The 25,964-nt window shown below is 38.6% G+C and overlaps 1 protein-coding gene across 2 annotated transcripts in view; it reads left to right on the top strand.

The window, feature by feature from the left end:
• Nucleotides 1–1,117: 1,117 nt before the first annotated feature.
• slc6a3 (solute carrier family 6 member 3) overlaps nt 1,118–25,964 on the top strand; it is a 29,946-nt gene continuing 5,099 nt past the window's right edge. The window contains exons 1-10 of one of the 2 annotated variants that reach the window (XM_017710315.2): nt 1,118–1,357; nt 8,828–9,184; nt 10,096–10,227; nt 14,736–14,949; nt 16,102–16,240; nt 17,653–17,787; nt 19,131–19,234; nt 23,110–23,234; nt 24,814–24,926; nt 25,430–25,558. In XM_017710315.2, the coding sequence (XP_017565804.1) occupies nt 8,896–9,184; nt 10,096–10,227; nt 14,736–14,949; nt 16,102–16,240; nt 17,653–17,787; nt 19,131–19,234; nt 23,110–23,234; nt 24,814–24,926; nt 25,430–25,558 (1,380 nt within the window). In that variant the 5' untranslated portion in view covers nt 1,118–1,357; nt 8,828–8,895. Of the gene's footprint in view, nt 1,358–7,782; nt 8,021–8,827; nt 9,185–10,095; nt 10,228–14,735; nt 14,950–16,101; nt 16,241–17,652; nt 17,788–19,130; nt 19,235–23,109; nt 23,235–24,813; nt 24,927–25,429; nt 25,559–25,964 lie in introns of those variants that run through there. The other variant, XM_017710314.2, reaches the window with a different exon arrangement.

Genomic DNA, 25,964 nt, shown 5'->3' with positions numbered 1-25,964 from the left:
CCCTTGATTTTCTTTGTGCTTCACTCTTAAAGGAAGGACGTTCAGCTTTATGAGTGTAGATTGGGGGAGTTTAACATTTGTAACTAAATCAATAAGCGAATTTTACAACACTCTGAACAGTCTGTTAAGATGAAAATGGCAGATTCTGGAAAAACAAGTCCCGTGATGGAATTGTTTCTTTAAAGCCCCGTAAACTTGAGCTGAGCAAGATGAGCAAGAATGTGTTACATTTGAGGTGAAGTATCTTGTAAATGTGAGCTGAAAAGTGCCATCAAAATTATATCAAAATGTGTGGCATATCTGGGGAAAATAATAAAAATACATTTTCAGAAGAGCATGAAGCCAGTTGTTCACATTCAGTTTACCTTTGTGCACAGACCACATGCCTTCCTAGGAAATGAGTCTTTAATATTCAGTGTATTTAACGGGATGCAGATATTTCTGTGTTCTGTATGCTGCTGGCATCGAGTTCTGCTCACATATTTTTCATTTTATTCAGATTTACCAACACATTCCATCTTCAGAACAGGCAGGTGAATGTTCTGTGCTTTGCAAGGGGTTGTGTCTCCCTCTAGAGGAGAAGATGGTTATTGGACTGAGATTTAATCGACTGCCACGTCGATTTTAGACCAAAGCTGCGCTGTTGCCTTGCTCTGTTATTTATTCAGTGGTCGTTTCTTTTTGCCTCCAAACACATGATTTTTAAATACAGACGCCATCAGATGGAGAAAATCATTTTAAAGACGAAACACATCAGGCATCCAATATATTATCTATCTATCTATCTATCTATCTATCTATCTATCTATCTATCTATCTATCTATCTATCTATCTATCTATACCATCCATCCATCCGTACTTTCTATAGTGAATATTAGAGGTTTAAACTCTACAAATACGTTTTCCAGCCAGTTGCAATTGTCCATGACTAATTTGAGGGAGAAATTACGTTTAAACTTCTTCAGTGTTTGTAAGCAGCAGATGCTGCTTTTAACCGTAAACAGTTTGAGTACAGCGCTAACTGCCGTTGGGCTAATGTTAATTTAACGCGTTAGTTAGCCATGCTAGCAGTGTAGCACATGTCAAAGGCCTCTTTTCCACTGCAGGGCTGGACGGTTCTGAGCACGGAGGGTAGCCGTTCCAGTGACGGTTCGACACGGCAGTGTACGATAACCGAACCGGAGCAGGACCTCAGAACCGTTCAGAGGGATGGCGCAATAACGTGGGACGCCACAGCGCGGCGTTCGGAGCCATTTGGTTCAACCATGAGAAAAAGAGGCCAAAGCTGAATTTGAGGAGGAGAGGACCTCAGGGCTTTAACACGAGCAGCACATGAGGCAGCGTGAGGCAGTGATGGTAGGAGCTGCTTTACTCACGCCACTCACACAACAGTGCCGTTTACATGCAGTGCATTTAAAGCATGTCCGTGGGCCTAATTTCTGCGTGTGCGTGATCACTGTTGCAGATGTTTTTAAACTGTTTTTGTTGATTTAGTTCTAGGTTTCCACCCAGCATTAGCTGTTCATAATAATGTACTGAGAGGAAGTGAGTATTTGTACTTTCCGTTTGGTACAGTTTTGCTCAGTATCGCAAAAGTAAAGTCATAAGCAGTGAAAGTCGAGTTTTCAGATAATAATAAGTGATGCGTTTTTTTGGGAGTTAGTGAAATAATGCCATAGTTTTAGTGCTGATAGGCATCAAAAAGGAAAGGCTGGGTAACAGTTTGCTTAAATAGTGCCTTTACAAATCCTGGGGCAGATGAGTTGCTCTATGACAAATGCCAATGTACAGATTAGATGAAGGTTTACATTTACAGCATTTGGCTGACGCTCTTATCCAGAGCGACTTACAGTTTGATCATTTTTTTACAGGTAGGCGAAGGTGGTGTTAGGAGTCTTGCCCAAGGACTCTATTGGTATAGTGTAGGCTGCCTGACCAGGTGGGGGATTGAACCCCACTCTCCAGCGTAGAAGGCAGAGGTGTTACCCACTACACCACACCAACCGCATTTCCCCTCCCCATTTTGATTTGAGCTGCACATCAGAAGAGGATCGTTTGTTGACGGTGTTTATTAAAATGTCACCTGAGAAGCTGGCAGTGCATCTGTTTAAGTCCGACTGAACAACAAAATCATTTATCTGACGTGTTGTTTTACCAGTTGTAATATTTGCCTGTTCTTACAGTGCAAAACTGTTATTTGTCTTTTTATTGCAATGTTCTGTAGCCCAGCATTGTGTCCTTCTGCCTCATCAGCTTGATAACTTTTGTGATTTTGATCATTTTCATGTTTTTGTTCATCAGTTGTGTCTCACTACAATATCCAGCATGCATTATGCAGATACATCATACAATCATTGGGTATCTCTGCACTGTCAAACAGTCCTAACTGTTCGTCTGGCAACAGGGGGTGTTTCACAAAGTGGAATTTCACAGTTTAGCCAGATAACTTAAACCCAAAGTCAAGTCTAACAGGAAAGAGCTACCCTAGGGGGTAGTTCTCATATTTACCTGTTAACTGAGTAGTTACCTGGTTAACTGAGAAATCCTGCTTTGTGGAACGCCCCCCTGATTTATAGTGGATCTCTGCTCATAAATACAACCGAGCTGGCGTTAGTGTCACAAGATCATGGTTTAAAAATTGGTCAAGGAAACAGCGGTTATGTTGTTATTCAACACAAAATAGTAGTCAGGCGCATGTTTTTACCCTTTCACCCAGAGAAAAATAGCCTAATTAAGCAAAGTTGTATAGATTAAGATAGCCAGATAAATACATTGCTGTACTTTAGCTTTTAGCTTGTTGTCTTCCTCATCTGAGGAGTCGTTTTTGTCATACTCTCCACTGTAACGGTGATTTGAAGACACTTACTGCAATTCTACCGTTGTAATCAGAAATCTGGCTTCATTCTGCAATTGATATCTGTCAGGAAAATAAATAAATACATTTCAGTTTCTCCCCAAAAATCCAGCCTTAAGTTGTTTTTCAGAAGCTCCTCCCATCTTCAAGATACTTCTTAAGAAGAGGGCTTTCTTTAAACTGAAAAATCTCACTCTGGAGACTAATTCAGCCCCACTGTAAGACACGAGTAAACATGTTTACAGCAGATGTAGCAATGCCAAAATGAGGATCGCTTTAACAGTTCCTTGGAGGATCTGCTCAAGAAAGGAAGTGAGTGAAGGCACAGTTATAGATTTTCTTTTAGAAAATTTAAATTTTCCATGGATTGTTGCAGAAGGTTTTAACTTAAATGTGATGTTCATCAGGGCATGAAGCCAAGAAGGTATATAGAAGAGCACAGGACGCCACAGTGAATTGTTTGAGAGCACTGAATGTTGCTGTGACTGAATTTGTGAGGAATTCTGCCTTTGTTTTTCTCCAGAAAAGCATGAGAGCATTCCAAAAGCAAGCCTTTGTGCTTGCACATCTTGGGCATTGAAAATAGGCTGGATGACCAACTTTTGTTTGGGGAAAAAAAATCATTAAATCATTAAAAATCTGTTCATATTTTTAGCCATGTACTGAAAGGACTTGAGTTTTCCCTTGGTACAGATTGTATGGGTTTTTCAGAGTAACACAGAAGTAATAAGTGATTAAATAATTTTAGTTTTCAGGAGTTAATAAGTAATGAGACATCATAAAAAAACTATTAGGTATAACTTTAACTTAGGTATAGCATTTCTTTTTGTCTGCAAACTTTTGAACACTCTTCTGTCTCACTCTGTATAGAGCTTTATTTGATGATTTACCCCCAGCATACACTATTTAGGACAATTGTTTTTTCATTAGCAATTAAATCTAATTCTAACCCTGGCCTAAAAGTATTATTAGCATACATTAGCTTTCATCTATACAGTTAGCCAATAATGCCATGATTATTTGGGTGTTTACAAGTATGAGTATGTATGTGTGAGAGAGAGATACTGTGTCATTACAAACAGTTCACATTTCTTTGGTCAGCTTAATGTCATTAGTGGCAGGCGTGTGTTGTAGTGGAACACCAGAACAATATGGCTGATTGAGTTAGACCAGTGGGCCATTAAAACTAATGAGTTTTAGCTAAAGGGTATGTCAATGCATGAGGCTTCAGTGGAAGCAAGTGTGGTATATGACATTGAAGTTTTAACTGTCTAAAACATTTTACACAACAGTTTACAAGTGTGCAAACTTAAAATTGTTATAAAACCATTCATCAATACACAGGAAAGCTAGTGAAAGATGAAGAATGTTTTCATTTACAAATGTTTACAATGATGAAACAATTATGTTAAATTATGAGGCATCACTCACATGTCCAGTCCCCCAACCAGAGTATGAATAGTATCCCTTATGATAAAACAAAAATATATGGATGTCATTTAATGCCAGTGTAATGAAAATGCTGCAAAAAGCTGTAGATATGTAGGATTGTAAATGCTAAAAGAAAAAGGTTGATGCCATAAAAATTTTTATTCCAAGGAACTATAGTCATGTCCTGCATTTAACCTAGTAGCCTACTATGTTTAGTAGGTATACAACAGAAATTGTTCAGTGAGATATACAATGCTGGACCTAATAATCTGGCAGTACAGTGAAGTGTCTTGCGGGTGTGTATTGTAGCGCCCCATTATTGGCAGCTGTGCCTCTGAGAAGAGGGAGGCGTGGCTTTGCTAAGGGCCACGTGAGGAGGCTTATGGGAGGTGTTATGTGTTATCTGTGTTATTTTATGTCTTCAGTATGAGCTGTTTGTGTGTGAGAACCTACTGTAATTGGTGACCTTCATCCCCAATTTGGTTTCTGCCCGGTATCCCACAGCAGAATCATGGCCTTCCCTGAGTCTTAATCAGCGCCGACACCACAAGGTTTTTACTGTGCTAACATTGCAAAACAAAATACGTTACATAACAAAATATGAGTGCTTTAAGTGCCACAGACACGAGGGAGAAGTCTAAAGTGTGACTAGGCTAAACATAATTCAAACCTAATGAATCTTTTATTTGATGCATAGTGTGGTTTGATCATGGACACAACATTTTGTAACTCACTGAATAATGTAAGATATAGTATATGAAAACAGAATTATTGCTATATAAAATGAAGATTTTGGGTTATTGCAACTGGAAGTTGATGGTCTGGAGGTTTATCTGTAGTAAAGATGCTCAGTCATTTTATGTAAATCTAATCCACTCTTCTAAATCTGTAATGGCATGGATTTTATTTTCTCTCTTGTTGGTATTTTTGGCATAATATGAAGCAAGTAGGCCTTATCTTTTGCAGCCTTATCATAAGCACCCGTCATTAAGTTCTTACCCTTTAGTTGGATTATGATGGTGTGGATTATGATGAGTCTGTGCGGGTTTGTGATATCCTCTAAAGGGTATGCTGATAACCTGCCTTTTGATCTGCGATTCGGTGAGCTTGATCCAGACTGTTGTCTCAGGCCAACAGATGTCTGCCTCAAATGATTAATTCCTAGCCTCAGGCGAAGTTTAATGCAGATTCACCATGGAGCTACGAAATACCAGATTACCTCTTGGGAGAAATAACAGGGATGTGAGATGAGTGGAATATATATCATTGTAATTAACAGTTCTCTTTTGGTCGCTCACTCAGCACTGGTGATGATGTTGTTGCTGTTATTATTGTTATTATCATTATTATTATTATTATTATTAGTCAAGCTTTCTTGAACATTCAACACAATGCATTGTATTATATTCGAATTATGCATTGCTGTGTATTTGCAATATATTTACTGCTTATTTACCTTTTTTTCAGAATGATTGTTTTTTTAGGTAATTCTAGAACTTTCTATGAGCCGTGGATGTGGAAGTTCATTGTTTGATTTGTCATTATGTATTTCATGCATAGCAGTCTCATTAGTCTATTCCTAAGACTGCACGTTTCTATCGATCATCCCTGCATTCCCACCATTTTGCTTTTCTGAACATGTTGTTGGAGATCATTGCTTTGTGGATGTCTTCATCACTCTTTTACTCTCTTCATCACTCTTTCACCCTCTCAGTTTTCTGAGAATTGAGTCACTATGGACAGGTTCTGCTTCTTGGTACTTCACAAAAAGTTACCTTTTTTTCCTGTATTTTAAATTTTGAAATAAACAAACAAAAAAAAAACAGTAGTGTGGACTAGCGTGGCATTTTGCTTCGTTGACCAGTTTAGGAGCTTTGACCTTGCCTTAACTGATAGTATTTCATTATTAACCAACAATATCTACACATTCTCCTGAGGAATTAGAGCATGCTAAAGCCTCAGTGGGGAGAGATGAGACTTAAATTCCACCTTCCTATAACTTTCCGATCAAGGACCATGCCGCTGTCAACAAACCACTAGACCATTTGACTGTGCTAGCTCTGGCGTTAGTGGGGTGTTACTGCCTAACTCTTAAAGAGAGTAAAAGTTTATCCATTTGTAATAGAAGAGCTGCAGATGAGAGTGATCACTGTAGCATCCTACCTCATTTGTATAAGCCACTTCCCAGGCTGTTACTGGATCTGCAGTAAGATCTGTCATTTTTTTTTAATGATTAAACCCAGTTCTTACTTCTGTTTCTTACCTAACATCTAGATATTCTTAGAAAGTGGATGTTTGGAACTATTGGTTCTTTCATCAGAATAAGAGTAGTTCTACTTTGAATTGCTCCGCCTTGCTGTGATTTCCACTTATGAATCATCTTAAACATCTACTTATTGGTTTCTTATTCTTAAGTATGTAATTCTGGACAAACTCTACTAGTGGCTACTAATACTAAACAAGTTGATATTTTTACTCCTGCAATGCAGAGTGTACTATCCTAAAGCTCCATGACAAATCAACCATGTCTTAGCTGGTCACCCACTCTGCCAGCGGTTTAGTGACCTCCGGGCATGATTTCAGGGATCTCCTGCTGGAGACATCCGTGCAGCTGTCACTTGAGGTACGACTTGCACATTTGCAAGGTTTTACCATCTGGATGTCCCCACACCTTCACTTGTGTGATGTGAGCTGCGGGCGAGCACCAGTGCGGTGTGGCAGTGGGGAGTCCTTGTTCACGATCTTGCTTTCTGAATCTCTTCCGCTGCCATTGCCTAGCTTTTGTTTTCACTTGTCAGAGCTTGTTGAACAATCTCATTAGAGAACTCTGTCCTGTTCCTGAGAATGTCCTGTTTTGTGCAAATCCCTGGACATGCAAGTGTGCAAAGTACCAAGAACTATCCGTTATCTGTGTGTATTGGAAAAGTCATAACTGGTTTTATTTTATATACCAATGTAGTGTGCAAATATACCCAGAAGCAGCATTTGGGGGAAAAACAGTTGTTTTAGATAAGGGTGGCACTCTGTCTATCCGGCAAGGACAATTTCTTGATGAAAAATGAGGTTTCCTACAAAGTTAGATATTTCACAATGGACAGTGTTCTGCAGAGCATGTAAAGTCATATTGTATGGTTATACTTCCTAATTCTGCTCATACAGCCTCAGTATTGTCATCATACTCTGGTGTGTCTCTGTTACTGTTGTCTATCTTGTTTACGTATTTACTGAGTGTTCTTGGCTATTAGTGTAGCTTGTGTTTACATTTGGCTCTATCATATCTCTGTTCAACAGACTGGATATACAATGTTCACCCTGCGATGAGGGAGATTAAACAATGGAGGCAAATGAGAGAGAGAGAGAGAGAGAGAGAGAGAGAGAGAGAGAGAGAGAGAGAAAGAGCATGTAGGAGGGAGAAGGGAGGAGGGGGACTGGGATAGAGAGAGGGGAGGAGATATGGGAAGGCACTTGCCTCTTATATTTCTAGTGGCCCCACACACTCTTCGCTGGACCACTCTATTTTGTGGTCAGCGGACTATCAAACATCTTCATCTCAGCTTCTCTGCTACGCATCTCCTCTCCGGAAGCCTGCCAGATTCAATGCCGAGATTTTGGTTATAGGTTTCTGGAAATGGCTAGCATTACTTTCCAGATCGACAAACAGCAACCATGCATGGAGAATTAATTTTTTAATCCTTTACATTTCTAGAACAATTTATTTTAGAATTGTACTGAAGGTAAGACGTTTTATTTGTTTTGTTCTGCTTGATTTTCTTTATCAACATTTTTTAAAGACTCAACAGGTGTTTGTTTCAACATTACCATCATTTAGTATATAACTATATATGCTACTTTATGTCTAAATCAGTGAAGGAGCCATCAGAGCTGCACACGTCATAAAGCAGGCCTTTCTGTATTTTCTCATTTTTCCTACAAATTTTGTTCTGCTTTATTATTTATTTATTTATTTACTTACTTACTTATTTTGTAAATCGTGTTGAAAAGCTCACAATATATTCTACTAAAAACGTGCACTGATTTAATTAATGACTTATCAGTTGTAGACGTTATGAAAAATATTTTATTTTTATTTATTTTACATTCCATACATTATTACATTTATCTCATAATATTATACTAATACTTCAATAGGGTGATTCATATTTTAGTCTTTTCAAAAGGATTTTTTTTTCTTGTGCTTAATGTGCCATAATTTTGATATAAATGATTGTAAAGTTCGTAGTAATAATTAATAATAATAGTTAATAATATTAGTAATAATAGTAGTAATAATAATAATAATAATAATAGTTATGAATTTGTAAAGAAAGCCAGCGCTGCATGGGTTCTCAGTCCTGTTTGTAATTTGTTTTACAGCTGTGAACTAACGCAGGTGCGTAGACAGCAGCCCGTCATGTCGGGAGCGTTTCGAGGTTGTAAATGATCTAACATCAACATGGCCGCCTCGCTCCTCCTTTCCCTGCTCCCTCCCTTCCTCCTTGTCTCTTTCTCCTGTGCTTTCTATTCTTGCTACTGTCATACAGACTGCTGAACCCACTGCAGGAGGCACCATCTCCGCCCTGCCAGCTCCTGAGGCCCAGACTACCACCCCATGCTCAGAGGTAGACTGCCGGCCGCACACATGTCCTCCGTCATTGCCCCTGCCAAGCCCTCCAGCCCTATGGGCCCCAAAGAGGTGGAGCTGATTCTGGTGAAGGAGCAGAATGGGGTGCAGTTCACCGCCTCAGCACTGGTCACCCCCACTGGCCAGACCCACCCATCCGGCGAGCAGCGTGAAACTTGGGGTAAAAAGATTGACTTCTTGCTCTCGGTCATCGGCTTTGCTGTAGACCTGGCTAATGTGTGGAGGTTCCCCTACCTGTGCTACAAGAACGGTGGAGGTAAGATCCAGATATTGATTCCTTAACATCTCTTAATCCTCCAATGGATGTATTTATTTCTGCTATAACTTAATAATAACTCTGTCATTTCACATTTTTTCCCATGTAGTTATTGAATAATACGCCTTCAGATGTGAGCCCCTGTGAACATTGAGCTGTGATGATGTACCAAGTAAAACTGAACAGTGACATGTAATGAGATATTCAGAAAAAACAGTAGTAGGTACAGAATGGTAGATGAAAATGGCAAATGAAACATCATGGCTGTCTGTGATCTTATGACCTTATGTAATATCTTAGTAGGACAGACAGACTTTTATTCCAGAAATAATTAGCAAGAAACAACTCAAAACACCGTATTTATCCAGTGCCTCTAAGGAGACCAATTCTTTTTTATAAATAAAATTTTCTGATTATTTGTTGCATGGATGGACATAACTTTATCACCTCTGTCCCTCAAGCATACCATAGACATATACTCACTGGTTGTGTAACTATGCTCTAACTTTTCGGACCGCTGAGCTGCTCTTGAATATGTTTGTGGACCACTCTGAATCTAGCGGTGACACTGATGTGTGTAAAAACCCCAAAAGACGGGTGTGCCAGCACACACACACTATCATTTCACTACCAAGCCAGTGTCACTGTTGTGTTAAGAATTATTCACCACCCAAATAATATTTGGTTATCAGCCGTTCTGTGGTCGCAAACTGAAAATGGGGTAGAGAGAGGCAGACAAATTGTGCTTGACAACAGATGTACACTTATATAGTGGACCCATAAGGTAAGTGGACCTCATAAAAGGGTCAGTGTGTGGACATACAAGGTAGGGGGTTCTTATGAAGTGGATTTGGAATGTGTATAGTATATGATATTTACATCTTGTTTTGTTTGTTTGTTTCCTTTTCCAGGTGCCTTCCTGGTGCCCTATCTGCTCTTTATGATCATTGCAGGAATGCCGCTTTTCTATATGGAATTAGCATTGGGTCAGTACAACCGGGAAGGAGCTGCAGGTGTCTGGAAGATTTGTCCTATCTTTAAAGGTAATGCTGTGGTGATGTTCTCTTAATTTCAATGTGCAGGGATCAGTTGCTGAATAAAGAGTATGCACCATTTTGATCTCTTAAATCAGGCACTTTTCGACAAGGTATCATTCTATAGCCTGTTTGGTGGCTTGTGGTGGGTGGATGAGCACAGATGTGTGAGGGATAGAGTGTTTGTGTCCCTTGTCATGAAAGGACGTGGTCAGTCAGCCAAAAGACAGGTACTGTTTATCTCCGGCTGAAAACACTCACAGTCAAATGGGAGACAGTAAAATTGGCTTTTAGTATCAAATCTGCTCAGCACGTCTTCTCCCTTGTTTGGTAGCAAGCAAATTTTCTGCCACTCTTGCTATGGAACAGCTGTGAGATTAGCATGCATGATGGGGTGTTGGCTCACAGCGACCTTACCTGTCACTTTTTCCAGAACTTTTGGCAGCTGTTCTTGATCCTGCCTATTGGTGTTGATGGTTGTTGGACAGACAGTCCTATGTGTGTATGCATATGATGATCCACATACCTTTTACAGTAGTTTTACAGTAGACTTTATTCTTTAGGATTTTGTTTAGTCAAATTATATATAGATAATATTGTATATAGATGCAAGTCAAGCTTGGACAATAATGTGCAGGACAATGCAACAGTCAGAGACCACCATTCATTTATTTAATTTCCAGTTAGAATGGCCATTGAATAAAAGTTTTCATTTCAAAAGTCAAGAAAAAAGCAGAAGTACATATTTAATGGAAAAATACACAGAAGCCTCAATAACTAAATATCATAGATATTTTTTGAGTATGTAGTGTATCCACCCATTGCCTTTATTACAGCTTCTATTCTTTTCAGAAGACTTGCTTTTAGCCTTGCCTTTTCTGTCTAATAGTTCCTAATATTGACTATATCATGCATAGACTGCTTGTAATACTAACATCTAATAGGTCTCTATATGCATTTGGTTGGAAGCCAAAATATTGCCTTGGCACCCTTCTTCTGGACACGCTTGTCCATTTTATTCCCTTTTGCATTTATCCCAGACTGAATTCTATGTTATAGTTTTTTCAAAGTATGTTATTACTTAGTAATAATTTTTCAAAATAATAATTCAAAGTATGTATCTGTATAGGTAATTGGTAATGTTCTGTTTGCATGACCTGTAAGCTTTTCTGTTGTATACATTTTTAAACTAACATTTCCATAATTGAACATTTTGAACTAAAAAGTCCACGCAAAGGGCTGGTTAAATAAATAGGAAGCAATAAAATCATGTTGTGAATGAAAATAATTGGAAGATCAATGTTTTGCATAATATCATTGCTTGTGTACATTATCATTGTATGGACATTCCAAAATATCAGTCATTGGCCAAAGGCTAGTAATGGCCAGGTACAATTATCCATAAAAGTGTTTTAAAAAATCGTATAGCCACCTCATTGCCTTGATAGAGTTTTGTACACTCTTCTTTCAGGCTGCTTTACAAAGAGCCACCTAGGAAGCTTTCCCAACAGTCTTGAAGAAGTTCCACATAGGCTGAATGCTTGTTGGCTGTTGAAATCTACTTGTAGTGGAAAAAAAAATTCTACATTCAAAGTTTTTGTGTAGAAACATTTGTATATAGGCATTGATATCACTCTTTATATTGTAAGCTTTTGAAGAACTCACATCATGGAAAGCCACCTTTTTTTTTGCTTTTTTGAAACTAAGCTGCAAAACAGCCCATTTTGAAGTAACTGTTGTTGCGATGTCACAAATAGCAACACATTTGTATATACTAATGCTTAAGTTATTCAAAATGTTCCAGGCTGGACTTTTTTTTAAAAGAGGGACAGGTTATCCAATCAGTATAGAGGTCCTTTGCATATGTAAGTTTTAAAGGCACAGTAATAACATCCTGTTGAAAATGATTATATATACATATACAGGGGTTGGACAATGGAACTGAAACACCTGTCATTTTAGTGTGGGAGGTTTCGTGGCTAAATTGGACCAGCCTGGTGGCCAATCTTCATTAATTGCACATTGCACCAGTAAGAGCAGAGTGTGAAGGTTCAATTAGCAGGGTAAGAGCACAGTTTTGCTCAAAATATTGCATTGCACACAACATTGTGTGACATACCAGAGTTCAAAAGAGGACAAATTGTTGGTGCACATCTTGCTGGTGCATCTGTGACCAAGACAGCAAGTCTTTGTGATGTATCAAGAGCCACGGTATACAGGGTAATGTCAGCAAACCACCAAGAAGGACGAACCATATCCAACAGGATTAACTGTGGACGCAAGAGGAAGCTGTCTGAAAGGGATGTTCGGGTGCTAACCGGGATTGTATCCAAAAAACATAAAACCATGGCTGCCCAAATCACGGCAGAATTAAATGTGCACCTCAACTCTTCTGTTTCAACCAAAACTGTCCGTCGGGAGCTCCACAGGGTCAATATACACGGCCGGGCTGCTATAGCCAAACCTTTGGTCACTCGTGCCAATGCCAAACGTCGGTTTCAGTGGTGCATGGAGCGCAAATCTTGGGCTGTGGACAACGTGAAACATGTATTGTTCTCTGATGAGTCCACCTTTACTGTTTTCCCCACATCTGGGAGAGTTACGGTGTGGAGAAGCCCCAAAGAAGCGTACCAACCAGACTGTTGCATGCCCAGAGTGAAGCATGGGGGTGGATCAGTGATGGTTTGTGCTTCCATATAATGGCATTCCCTTGGCCCAATACTTGTGCTAGATGGGCGAGTCACTGCCAAGGACTACCGAACCATTCTGGAGGACCATGTGCATCCAATGCTTCAAACATTGTATCCTGAAGGCGGTGCCATGTATCAGGATGACAATGCACCAATACACACAGCAAGACTGGTGAAAGATTGGTTTGATGAACATGAAAGTGAAGTTGAACATCTCCCATGGCCTGCACAGTCACCAGATCTAAATATTAATGAGCCACTTTGGGGTGTTTTGGAGGAGCGAATCCACTGTGCAGGACTTGTATATGTCATTCCCAAGACGATTGATGCTGTATTGGCCACAAAAGGAGGCAATACACCATACTAATAAATTATTGTGGTATATATATATATTAGCGTTTTGGTAGATAAAACCACACAAATGTCATATATGGCTGAGAAAAATGGAAGACGTAGACCCTTTAAGGCATTTGATCAAAATGTTTTTAAGATTTAAGAAAAGCATGAATCCAGTCAGGTGTGTTTTAAATGTTTGACTTGTTTTTTAAATAGCCATTTTTATTTCAGTATTTCGATGAGTTCAGAATTTAATTGGAACATTATTTAGGATTATTTGTCTTCAGTTTATTGTTCCAACCCCTTTTAACTTAAATTGTAGACGCTGTTTGAACCATCATCTGTCCGTCACTATGTCACTAAAGATATCTGCTCTCTATAGACATAGCAGTCTGTCAGGCAGGAAGACAGAAAAGGAGAGAGAGAAAGAGAGATAGACATCTTAATCACAAGCTCCGCTTTCTGTGCGCCTGTCATTCTGCGGGAGATTACTGTAATTACTGCTGATCAACACGTTCACTTCCTCAGGATCGATGCTCTCCAGAGCACTGAAAATCACACATGTGCAGATAATAAGGGAATTCTGTCTCTTAGTTGACAGCACTAGAGACTCTCCTCGCAGCAAGAATGACTTATTAGTGCAGGGTGTGCTTGCAGACAGAGACCTATTGAACTTTCTTGGTTCAAACTTTGGAACTTTGGAATGCCACTCGGGCCACACTGCAATGACCACAGCGTGGTCTTGGCATTGTGGATGATTGGGACAACCTGGCTTAGAGGCTGCGGATGTTGTGCATGTCACAGCCTAGCTTGTTCTCTCTGGTACTGAGAAAAAAATGTGTGCCATTTCCCCACCATTTGAGCCCGAGGGGTGCCTTGATTTATCAGAGACTCTTTGGACTGCTAATAAAATGCAAGGAAAAAACATTACACAGTTTCACAAGAGGTCGACCAGAAACACTGAGGTTTAAAAATGTGCTTTTAAACAAATATGATATCAACGTTACTTCCTCATGCAGCATGTTTTTATATCATTTATTATTATTATACAATTATTATTAAAAATAAATATTACCTTATAAAATACAGTCACTGCCCACTTTATTAGATGTTCCTAACCTTGTAGCACCATCTGGCTAGTGTACAGTTAGCAACCTTTACTTGGTCATCTTCTAACCATTCATCGGTAGCCATTTTCTGACCCCAGTCTGGATATTTTTGGGCAAGGGACCACTCTGAATCTAGCAATTAACTATAACACTGTTGGTTCTTTGAATGTGGGATATTGTGACTCTATATTGAGCTGCTAGCGAGCAATAAGTGGCAAAAGTGTGTTTTTTCCCCAGGGATTTGTAGCAGTTTAATAACATGTATAAAAACTCCAGCTACGTTGGTGTGTCTGATACCTCAGAACATGGCCAGTGATTGGAGGTGGGGGGGTTTAATGTAATAAACGGTGAGTGTAAATAGTTTTTAATGCCTTCTTTTCAGGAGTAGGATTCACAGTGATCCTCATTTCTCTCTACGTGGGTTTCTACTATAACGTGATCATTGCCTGGGCTCTCTTCTACCTCTTCTCCTCTTTTTCGGGCGAGCTGCCCTGGGTCAACTGCAACAACACCTGGAACAGCGCCAACTGCTCTGACTTGAACGCCACTTTACTGAACGACTCTCACAAGGCCACCCCAGCCTTAGAGTACTTTGAGTGAGTCTAAAATAATCACTCACATCTTTAGAGGTAGCTGATGTTTGGGTATTATGCACTGTCTTTGAAATCAATGAAAGGTTTCCATGTAGTGCTAGTCAAAAGTCCCAGTCAAAACCTACTCATGACCGTTTTTTTCACTTCCACTATTTTGCACATTTTATAATAAAAGTGACGACTTATAAACTATGAAATAACATACACACTTGCTAAAATCAGAAATGACGGCCTTCTGCAACTGTTTAGATGCACTTACTTCACAAAAGATTGTTATATAATAAGATACTGTTATGTTGTAACGTGGAGCGATGAGGCACGTGCTGAGAAAAGCGAGTTTTATTTTGGGCAAATCCAGGGTCATGGTCGAAACGGTTCAGGTTCAAATAGCCAACACGGAGAGAATGAGGGTCAGATAGAACGAAATAAACACAGGATCCAAATACTACACTTCAAACAGAACAAGCAAAACATCCAACACAAATAGCACATGCAGCATGTCAAACAAGCATAAAAAACAATTAAACAAAGACCAACGAAAACAAGGGGCAAACACAGGGCTTAAAAACACGAGGGCTAACTAGGGATAACAAGACACAGGTTGAAACACAGGTAGCAACAATCAGGGGCGGAGTCAGACAACAAGGGGGCTAGACTGAGACTCAAAACAAAGAAAGCACACGCACTAGACCAAAGCACAGCATGCACACATGGGCAGGACTGGGAGGGGCCAATCTTGACATATGTACCCTAACATTTTCCAGCTAACTTAACATTCTAAATGAATATAGATAATTATGCATAATTTAATGATATAATCTCTATCATTTACTTTTAATTCATTTATATTCATTTTTTTATGTTTGTTTCTGGAAAAATATATAGGTGTCAGCTTCCCTAATTTTAATTTATGCTTGTCATATAATCAAATTTCAAGCAGTTAAGCATAAGCCTAAAGATTAAATTGTCTTTATGAAAATACCCATTCAGACTGATGCCTCCAAACGTTTTACATTAAGGCTGGTGATAATAGTGAAAGTCATAAGACATCATAAAGCAAAATGTGTGCTTTAAGAGTTTTTCTAACGATTGAACTGAACAGCAGTGCCATTATAAGTACGAATTTGTGACAGCAATGTATTATTTCCACCGCAGGCGTGGGGTGCTGCACCTGCAGGACAGCGGGGGGATTGATGACCTAGGCTTGCCCCGGTGGCAACTCACATCCTGCCTGGCTGTGGTCATTGTGGTGCTCTACTTTAGCCTCTGGAAGGGAGTCAAAACCTCTGGGAAGGTAGACTCTTCTGATTTGAAATTGACGTATAATATGTTGACATATTCCAAAATGTTAATAGAATATTTCAGTTGTAATTGTAAATTTTAATGTGTTTATATTTATGTGATATATTTTTAACATGTTATATTTGTTTGTATCATCGTAATTGTTTCTTTGATTAAGCAGATTCATTGCAGTGCTGGAAGTGGAGTTTGCTTTTCTGCTGCAGCTTTATGTCTAGTTTTGTCATTTACTGTTGAGACGTTTCTCCCTGTTGAGTGAATTTTGTCACAATATGACTTAAATTAACAAATCTACTGATGTATCAATTCTACACTCATTTTGCAGTTTGAGAGAAAGCAAAACTGAATTACATGAGTATGTCCACTTTTATATCACTTTTATAAAAGAAAAAACAAATAAACAAAATAAGACACTATATGCCTCATAAGAATGCAAACAATTTTATGAATCTTCATTTGACCAAAAAAAAAAAAAGGGGGGGGGGGGGGGGTTTGCTACTGGCCTTGATTCTCTAGATGTCTGAGCTCTTGAAGATGGTAGCCACAATGTGAAAGGGGAGGTTAGGAGACAGAGACCGGCAAACCGTCTACACAGTATGTTTCTTCTTTTGGATGGTTGGTAATGTGAGAGCTTGAAGATTACATGATTACATGCCATGTTGGTTAGGCATAGTCTAATATGGGCCAAATTAACCAGAGTAAATCAAAGTAAGGTCAGAGATCTAGGTCTTCTTAATTTTCTCAAGAAATTAACTCTTGCTTTCTTTACAGTAGCATGTGTGATGGTCCCATTTAAATCTGACAATCAAAATTAAAAAAAGTACCTTGATAATTTTACAAGATGGTAGCTGTTGTCCAGACAGGTCAAGGTGTGTGTCATTGTTTCAACATTGTTTGACTACTTGTCCAGAGCCGTGTGGGGAGAAGTTACACTGGGATCTCGACACACATGGATAAGGTTTAAATCATCCACATACATCCAATGATTTTCAAACTCGATGGCAACTTCTATTACAAGGACTAGGAAGATAAGAGGCTCCAGTAGTGTACCTTGTGCCACTCCCTCAGTAAGCTCATGCCAATCAACGTATCAGTCCTGATCCTGAAATTTTTGCCAACTGCCGGGCACAAAGCTACAGAGTCAAGGCATTAGCAACAGTCAAATACATACTTTATAAATTGCTTTTGAAAAGTCAGTAATGATGAAAGAACTGGTCGATGGAATATCAGAGGCTTTATTTAAGCTGTGAAGGATATGGCTTAGGCATGAGTAGCGAATCTTCCAGGTCGGTATAAACACTGTGCAGCGTCAAGAAAGCTTACACACAGTGTTTGTGTGTGTGCTTTTATATCTGTATGGTGTGTGTGTGTGTGTGTGTGTGTGCGTGTGTATGTGTGTGTGTGTAGGTGGTGTGGATCACGGCAACCATGCCCTATGTCGTTCTGACTGTACTGCTGCTCCGCGGTGTCACTCTGCCTGGAGCCATTGATGGCATTAAAGCGTACCTCAGTGTGGACTTCCTCCGTCTGTGTGATGCTCAGGTACGTACACACAAACACACACACACACACACACACACACACACACACACATACCACACACTCACGCACCTGCCCACCTGCATACACATACAGTGCATCCACTTATTGCTACACACACAAAGATGCAATGCATCTGAGATTCATTAAACTCAGTGTCTCCTCTAGTTCTACACCATCACACCAGCCAGAGGCCAGAGAACTCTCCATCATTTGGGCTAACATACAGCTGCCATCACTGCACATTTCAGAGCTCACATAAGCAAGCATGTGGCCCTCACTGTAGGAACCATTGTTTTCACAACAATACTATGATATGCTTCTAAGACTGGGGGAAGTTTGCTGGTCTCCTTATAGAAATACATTTTTATCTGATATTTGCACTAGTATTCAGAAGTTTGGGATCACTTGTCTTATTAATAATTGCTTTTAATTTATTATTTTATGATTTTTATATTATTTTATGATGATTAAATATACCATACCTTTTTGTCATATTATAGTGATATATATGAAATATAAGTGATATATAATATATTGTAATTATTTATTTATAGTAATAAATAAGTTATCTGCCTAATTTAAATTACAAGGCATTCTGGATTTTTTAGTATGACTTCATTGTTAATGTTTACAGCTTTTTTTCATCATTTCTTTCATCATTAATCATCTAGATATAAATTTTCCTCTTTTTCACAACTTCCTACAAATTAGTTAAAATCTGTGAGTTGCAGAGTAGCAGTATTTATCTGCAACATTTTTATTCACAGCAGAGATTTTTGAACCGTGAAATAGTCATCAATAATAAACGTGAAAAAAAAAGTGTCTATTTTGATATGCCCAGGCTGATAAACATATTGACGTTGTGGGGATATCTGGCTTCTTCCAACAAGAGAAAATGCTTTACTCCCCAGAATCAGCAGCTGTTTATTAGCAACAGCAAAGGAGGATAAAGCTAATGCAACCACATTTACATACACGCATACAGCGGAACAAGAAACACCCACAAAGACACAAAGCACATGTATACGCGCCGTTAAGCAGCTCGTAAGGACGACTCATTTTATTCATCTTTAAGCATCTTTCTCGTGTAAACGAAGTTGCCATTTGTCTTAAGTTTCCTAGAATCACTGTTGCTCCCCGTACAGACGCCACATTGCAGAAAGGCCTCAAAGCTGCAATTTCAGAATTAGATTAGGCACATGCAAGCAGCAGCAATTTGCAAAATTACCCTGTATTCACAAGTGCCTTTCATCTTTCTGTTGAATGAGTTTCCTGCAATTATCCCTAATGATAGGTGTTGTGTACCATCTTTTGTGTGGCCGGCCGGACCGTTTGTTTCGCAGGTTTGGATCGAGGCTGCCACGCAGATATGCTTCTCTTTAGGAGTGGGGTTTGGTGTGCTAATCGCCTTCTCCAGCTACAACAAATTTAGCAACAACTGTTACAGGTACGCATAAATGCTAAAACCCAGGAGTCTCCATCGCTCACACTCACACACATGTACGTAAACTCATACACACACATAGGTAGACTCCTATGCTGCCTGTCAAAAGTTTTTTTTTCTCAAAAGCTTTGAAAACAAAAAATAAAACAGTCAGTTCACTAATTTAACAAAACCTGCTCTTCATACCAAGGAAGATACTTTGATAAACATGAAGCTGAGAGCCACTGCACATCAAAGGGAAAATAATCAGACATAATGAGAGAATATGTATAAACTGTAAGAAAAGAAGTATTAAACTTCAACCTGGTCACTCCCAGTTGTGTCTTTATATTATATTATATTATATTTGCTCCATAAACGTTGACTTGATTCTGCATTTTATTTTTTTGTTTCTGTTGAATTGTTATGAAATAATGCAGTAAAAGATTATGAAAATGTACACATGTGCACCTTAGCCCTGTGATAGTGATGTAATGTAATGTACTTTTCAGCCATATTTATCTTAAGATCATTGTATGTTTACATTCTTTGTATCAGGGATGTGCATGAGTACTCAAGTACCATAAATGTGCCAGTATTCAAACACTGAAATCTCTATTTTGGTACTTGTTGCATTTCAGCACAGGAGGATAGAGAAAATATACAGATTAACAAATAAATGAAATGCAGTTTTGTATTGAAACAGCACTGTAAAATATGATGCTTTTGATTGTATTTGTGAGTAAGCAGGCATATTTGGGGGCAATCAGGGGTGGAGGTTAGGGAACTAGCCTTGTGACCTGAAGGTCGCCGGTTCAATCCTGAGCCAACAGTACGTGACTGAAGTGCCCTTAGTCTAGGCATCTAACCCCCAACTGCTCCCTGGGCTGCCCACCGCTCTGGGCAAGTGTGCTCACTGCCACTAGTGTGTGTTGACTAGTGTATAAGTGATGTTTCACTGCACGGATGGGTTAGATTGCAGAGGTGAAATTTCCCCATTGTGGGACTAATAAGGGTCACTTAATATTACATGTGCCACTCTGAAACATGAGTATTGGAATGTGAGCATGCTGCTAAGGACATGTTTAGGATCTCTTTGAGAAAGCAGGGAAAGTGTGGCTTTATTGCCAACTAGTCTAACTAGTCTAGCTGATGTTAGCTTGGTTCAGAAACAGTGAAAATCTATCTATCTTACAAAGATAACATTTTGGCGTATCCTATACTGAGAAGGAAATACATTGTGTAACACAATGGGCATCAAGTATTGTACCAGTTAGCTGTAGCTCACATACAGTGGATATAAAAAGTCTACACACCCCTGTTCAAATGCCAGGTTTTTGTGATGTAAAAAAATGACAGCAAGACAGATCATTTCACATCTTTTTCCACCTTTAATGTGACCTATAACCCGTACAATGCAATTGAAAAACAAACAAAAGAAATCTTTCAGGGAGGTGAAGTAAAAATAAACAACTGAGATAATGCGGTTGCATAAGTGTGCAGACCCTTTTATACCTGGGGGTGTGGCTGTGTTCAGATTTAACCAATTACAACCAAACTCATGTTAAATTGGAGTCAGCACACACCTGTCACCAATTAAAGTGCCTCTGATCAACCCCAAATAAAGTTCAGCTGCTCTAGTAGGCTTGTCCTGACATTTTTGTAGTCACATCTTCCACAGGCCATGGTCTGCAAAGAGCTGCCAGAGCATCAGAGGGATCTCATTATTCAAAGATATCAGTCAGGTGAAGGCTACAAAAGAATTTCCAAGTCATTAAATATTCCATGGAACACAGTGAAGACTGTCATCATCAAGTGGAGAAAACATGGCACAACAGTGACATTACCATGAACAGGACGTCCGTCCAAAATTGATGATAAGACAAGAAGGAAACTGGTCAGGGAGGCTGCCAAGAGGCCGACAGCAACACTGAAGGAGCTGCAAGAATTTCTGACAAGTACTGGCTGTGCAGTACATGTGACAGCAATCTCCCATCTTCTTCATATGTCTGGGCTATGGGGTAGGGTGGCAAGATGGAAGCCTTATATTTCAAAGAAAAACATCCAAGCCCGGCTTAATTTTGCAAAAAGATGTCTGAAATCTCCCAAACGCATGTGGGAAAATGTGTTATGGTCTGATGAAACCAAGGTTGAACTTTTTTGGACGCAATTCCAAAAGGTATATTTGGCGCAAAAACAACACTGCTCATCACCAAAAGAACACCATACCTACAGTGAAGCATGGTGGTGGCAGCATCATGCTTTGGGGCCATTTTTCTTCAGCTGGAACTGGGGCCTTAGTCAGGGTGGACGGAATTATGAACAGTTCCAAATACCAGTCAGTGTTGGCACAAAACCTTCGGCCTTCTGTTAGAAAGCTGAAGATGAAGAGGAACTTCATCTTTCAGCACGACAATGACCCAAAGCATACATCTAAATCAACAAAACAATGGCTTCACTGGAATAAGATTAAGACTTTGGAATGGCCCAGCCAGAGTCCAGACCTGAATCCCATCGAACATCTGTGGGGTGATCTGAAGAGGGCTGTGCACAGGAGATGCCCTCGCAATCTGTCAGATTTGGAGCAGTTTTGCAAAGAAGAGTGGGCAAATATTGCCACATCAAGATGTGCCACACTCATAGGCTCCTGCCCAAAAAGACTGAGTGAAATGATCTGTCTTGCTGTCATTTTTTTTACATCACAAAAACCTGGCATTTGAACAGGGGTGTGTAGACTTTTTACATCCACTGTATGTAAAGGTTTTTTTTTCATTAATAAAATATGTATTTAGTTATATTTCTTTGCTGTCTGCTAATTGTTGCAACATATTTTTCAGCCTCTAACAGCAGTGCTATTATCCTGGAATGTAAGCCTTCAGCATTAGCCCTACATTCATTTGGATATCAAGATATATTTGATGTCTAAACACAGTCCATTTAGAAAGCATCACATTCCAAAATTTCATTATTTTGAACAACTACAAAATATAGCCAGTTTTGTTATATCATATATATATATACATGTGTGTGTGTGTGTGTGTGTGTGTGTATATATATATATATATTACTTATACTGTACATACATTTAATATCATGTTTCATTTATGTGCACTTTGTTGCAATTTTGCACTATTTCCCTTGCACTTTGTGGTGAACTGCATTTCATGTGCAATGACAAAGATCTGTCTGTCTGTGTGTCTGTCTTATCTATCTGTCTGTTTGTCTATTTATATGTGTGTCTTTCTACATACTATTGTAAAAAAAAATGTAAGGCAGTTTGGACCTCCTAAAGAGATGTCTCTTGTATTTAGATAGCGTAGTTAGTTAACACCATTACACAGTCCACCGGAGCTCGGGGCTCAGTTTCCTGTATTGGCAAAAAAAGTTGATGTTTTAAGCTGTTTTGAGAAAGACTTCTAACAATACGTTTACTTTCTTCTCCAACATGATTTTCATGTCGTGTGCTGTAAAAAACAGGTCTGAAAGGATAACAAGTGATGGATAACAAGTAATGACCGGAATGATCCTCAGTGCACTAAGTTGTTAAGTAATCTCAAAAGGACTTGCTTATGTTATTTCAGCCATTGCAACATACAGTTGTCTATGAGACTGATAAGTACAGACAAAGTCCAGGCTTCAAATGGCTGCTCCTGATGTATTTAAATATGTGACAAACGTCCACTTTCATAGAGAAAAGTATTTTATAGATGAACAGTATTTCATTTCATGCAGTGACAGAAACCACATTAGCCTCTAGTCCAAAACTAAAGAATCAAGCTTTACACACCAGATATTGTATTGTAAATGTATTGGCCAATAGTTTTTGACTACAGAGAAAGTCGGTTACATTTTCTGAACTATTACTTTAAACAATGTTCATTGTGTTTTGTTTACTGTAGAGATGCAATCATCACCAGTTCAATCAACTCCCTCACAAGCTTTTTCTCAGGCTTTGTCATCTTCTCATTCCTGGGCTACATGTCTCAGAAACACAACGTGGCCCTTGATAAAGTAGCTACCGATGGTGAGTATATGGTTGTTTTTCACTATATGTCTATTTATATCTGGGTTTTTAACCTCTTAACTTCTGAGACTTCTATTACATCTTAATGATTATTTTTCTCTAATTAAATGGAAAACAATGCAAATTTAGTTAACTCAGTTATAGGGTTGAGGAATGCAAGTCTGGTATTGCCAGCAGTTCTGTTGATTTTTAGAGGTTAATGACCTTACAAGTTCACTCAGTGTTTTCAGTAGCTCTATCATAGCTATCTGTGTACTCACCGATACTCCATCATGTCTCTATTGCCATGCCAATAAAACCAAATAGCCAGTCTTTGATACCAGATAATGCCTCAAAACAATCTGTATCTCTTGTAAAATGTTGCTGTACCTAATATGCTTTGTTGTGTTTTAACACCTGAGAGATGAATTGTTATTGATCCTCAGTCAATGTATCAATGCTTGGTACAAGTGCTATTATTCAAGGTGCTGACACATTTATTAAAAACACCAAAGCCTAACAACAGAGGGTGAATTACACCTCATAATTTTGAGTGAGAAATCGATATCAGTCAGTTCAGATACAGACGACAATTTGTCACTGTCTTGTTTCCAGCATGAAAAAGATACAAAAGGTAAATATGTTGTGTTGTAAGGACACATCAGAGATGAATTTGTGAAATTATTTTCACTCTTCTTAAATCATAAACCTTTTTTTTTCTCTCTCTTATATGTAGAGTGCATGAATAGTTCGCAGTTGATACTATTATGATTGTGTTATGATTTCAGTGAAAGACATCAGAAAGGGTTGTAATGCCCAAATGCTGCCTAAATATAAAATATAAAAATTGTCATGATTTTTTTTAGAATTCCTATCCAGAGCACAGTCATAGAAATATTTCAGATATTCACATCTTGATACATAAATATGGTCTTTACAAGCATGCTACGGTAAGTTGTCCAGTCCTAATGATGATCTAGTATATGATGTTAAGACAGTATTACAAGATTTAAGTCATTTATTTAAATGTACTGCAGCTTTAGAACGTATCTGTATCTTTAGGTCTGTGATTAGAGATCTAGAGCTGTGAGACATTTTGAACCCTTTTAACCACAATCTGTGGATTTCTGTGTAATTGACTCTTAGAGTGCAGACTGATCTTCACCCAAGTCAAAATCAGAAAGTTTTATTTATATTTATTAATTTCTTATAATGAGAAAGATGAAGAACAGATACATGCATGTAGAAATCAAATTCTAAGTCTAATCCAGTTCTAATAGGTTGGAAAACTTTTCTCACAACTGTAGATTTCTAACCTACAGATACAAAATTAGGGGATTGAAAAATAAAAAATGTTTGTGAAACTACTAACAATATTTCTGAGATTTGTGCTTGAACAGCTGATAAAATATGATCTTCATGCACATGATACAAATGTCTAAAGACAAAATAATGTAATATTAGTTTGATGAAATTCAAATTTAAGAAGCTGTTCAGGCCAGTTGTCTTTTCTCATAATGATACTAGACCGGTAATATAATGGTAAAATAATGAACATATTGATGGATACTGTGGTTTGATGTTCTGTTCTGTTGTCCAGGTCCAGGCCTGGTGTTTATCATTTACCCCGAGGCCATAGCCACACTGCCTGGCTCTTCAGTTTGGGCTGTCATTTTCTTCATCATGCTGCTCACGCTGGGAATCGACAGTGCGGTAAAACACAGAAGGACACAAGCTTGTCCGATTGCTTATGCCTAATGCCCAGTGGCTAATGTGATAAGACTAATAATTCCATAAAATCATTCACCACCATTCTGCATCATGTAGTACAGTGATTGGCAAGAAAGTTTCATTTGTTGTTTGTTTTTTTTGTTCAATGCACAAAGGGCTTTTCATTATATTTGTCTTAAATTGCCGATAATCTTTGCAGTTTTTTTTTTTTTTATAGTGGTCCATCAGGAGTTTTTGCAAGGCATTTTCAGATGTAATCATTGAAAGTTGTGTCTACACTGTTTATAACCCAACATCATTAATGATTTTTATGTAGTATTAACACAAAAGGTTGTGGTGCAAAATAAAATCTAGCCACTGTTGCTATCCTAATGTCCTGTTTACCATTACCAACTATCAGTTAAGAGTACTAAAACTAGACAGGCTAACTTAATGACTGTTTGGCATCTGATGGCAGGCGTGAGTTTCTTTTTTTTCCTTTGCAGATGGGTGGTATGGAGTCTGTGATCACAGGGCTCATTGATGAATTCAAGTTTCTGCACAGACACAGAGAGCTCTTCACACTCTTCATAGTGGTCTCCACTTTCCTCATCTCCCTCTTCTGTGTCACTAATGTGAGCAAGGCAGAATCACAACTGACATCATGGGCCAGTTTCCCAGATTAAGATGCAACCTAATCTTAGACTAGAAAGGGTCTGTCCTATTAATAGTGTAATTTAGTCATAATAATCATTGATCTGTGTCCAGGAACTACATATTCTCATTTCAAACTCTTTATAATGATGTCCACAATGATTTAAAATTATTTTATTTAAACAGTTTAAACTCTAGGGGCACATATGACAGTCCACACTTACTTTTCTTACTCTCATAACTACAGAGGTTATACATGAGTTTCATAGCAATTACTCAATAAGCTTTAATATTATCACCAACATTCTCAACATTCACCAACAAAATTCTAACAATAGTATTAATGTTGGTTTATCTGTGAAGCGAATTAATCTGCTCAGTACACAC

Source organism: Pygocentrus nattereri, chromosome 3 (assembly GCF_015220715.1).
Source record: "Pygocentrus nattereri isolate fPygNat1 chromosome 3, fPygNat1.pri, whole genome shotgun sequence".
In the NCBI taxonomy this organism is placed as follows: Eukaryota; Metazoa; Chordata; class Actinopteri; order Characiformes; family Serrasalmidae; genus Pygocentrus; species Pygocentrus nattereri.
This window is presented reverse-complemented; position numbering and strand designations above follow the sequence as displayed.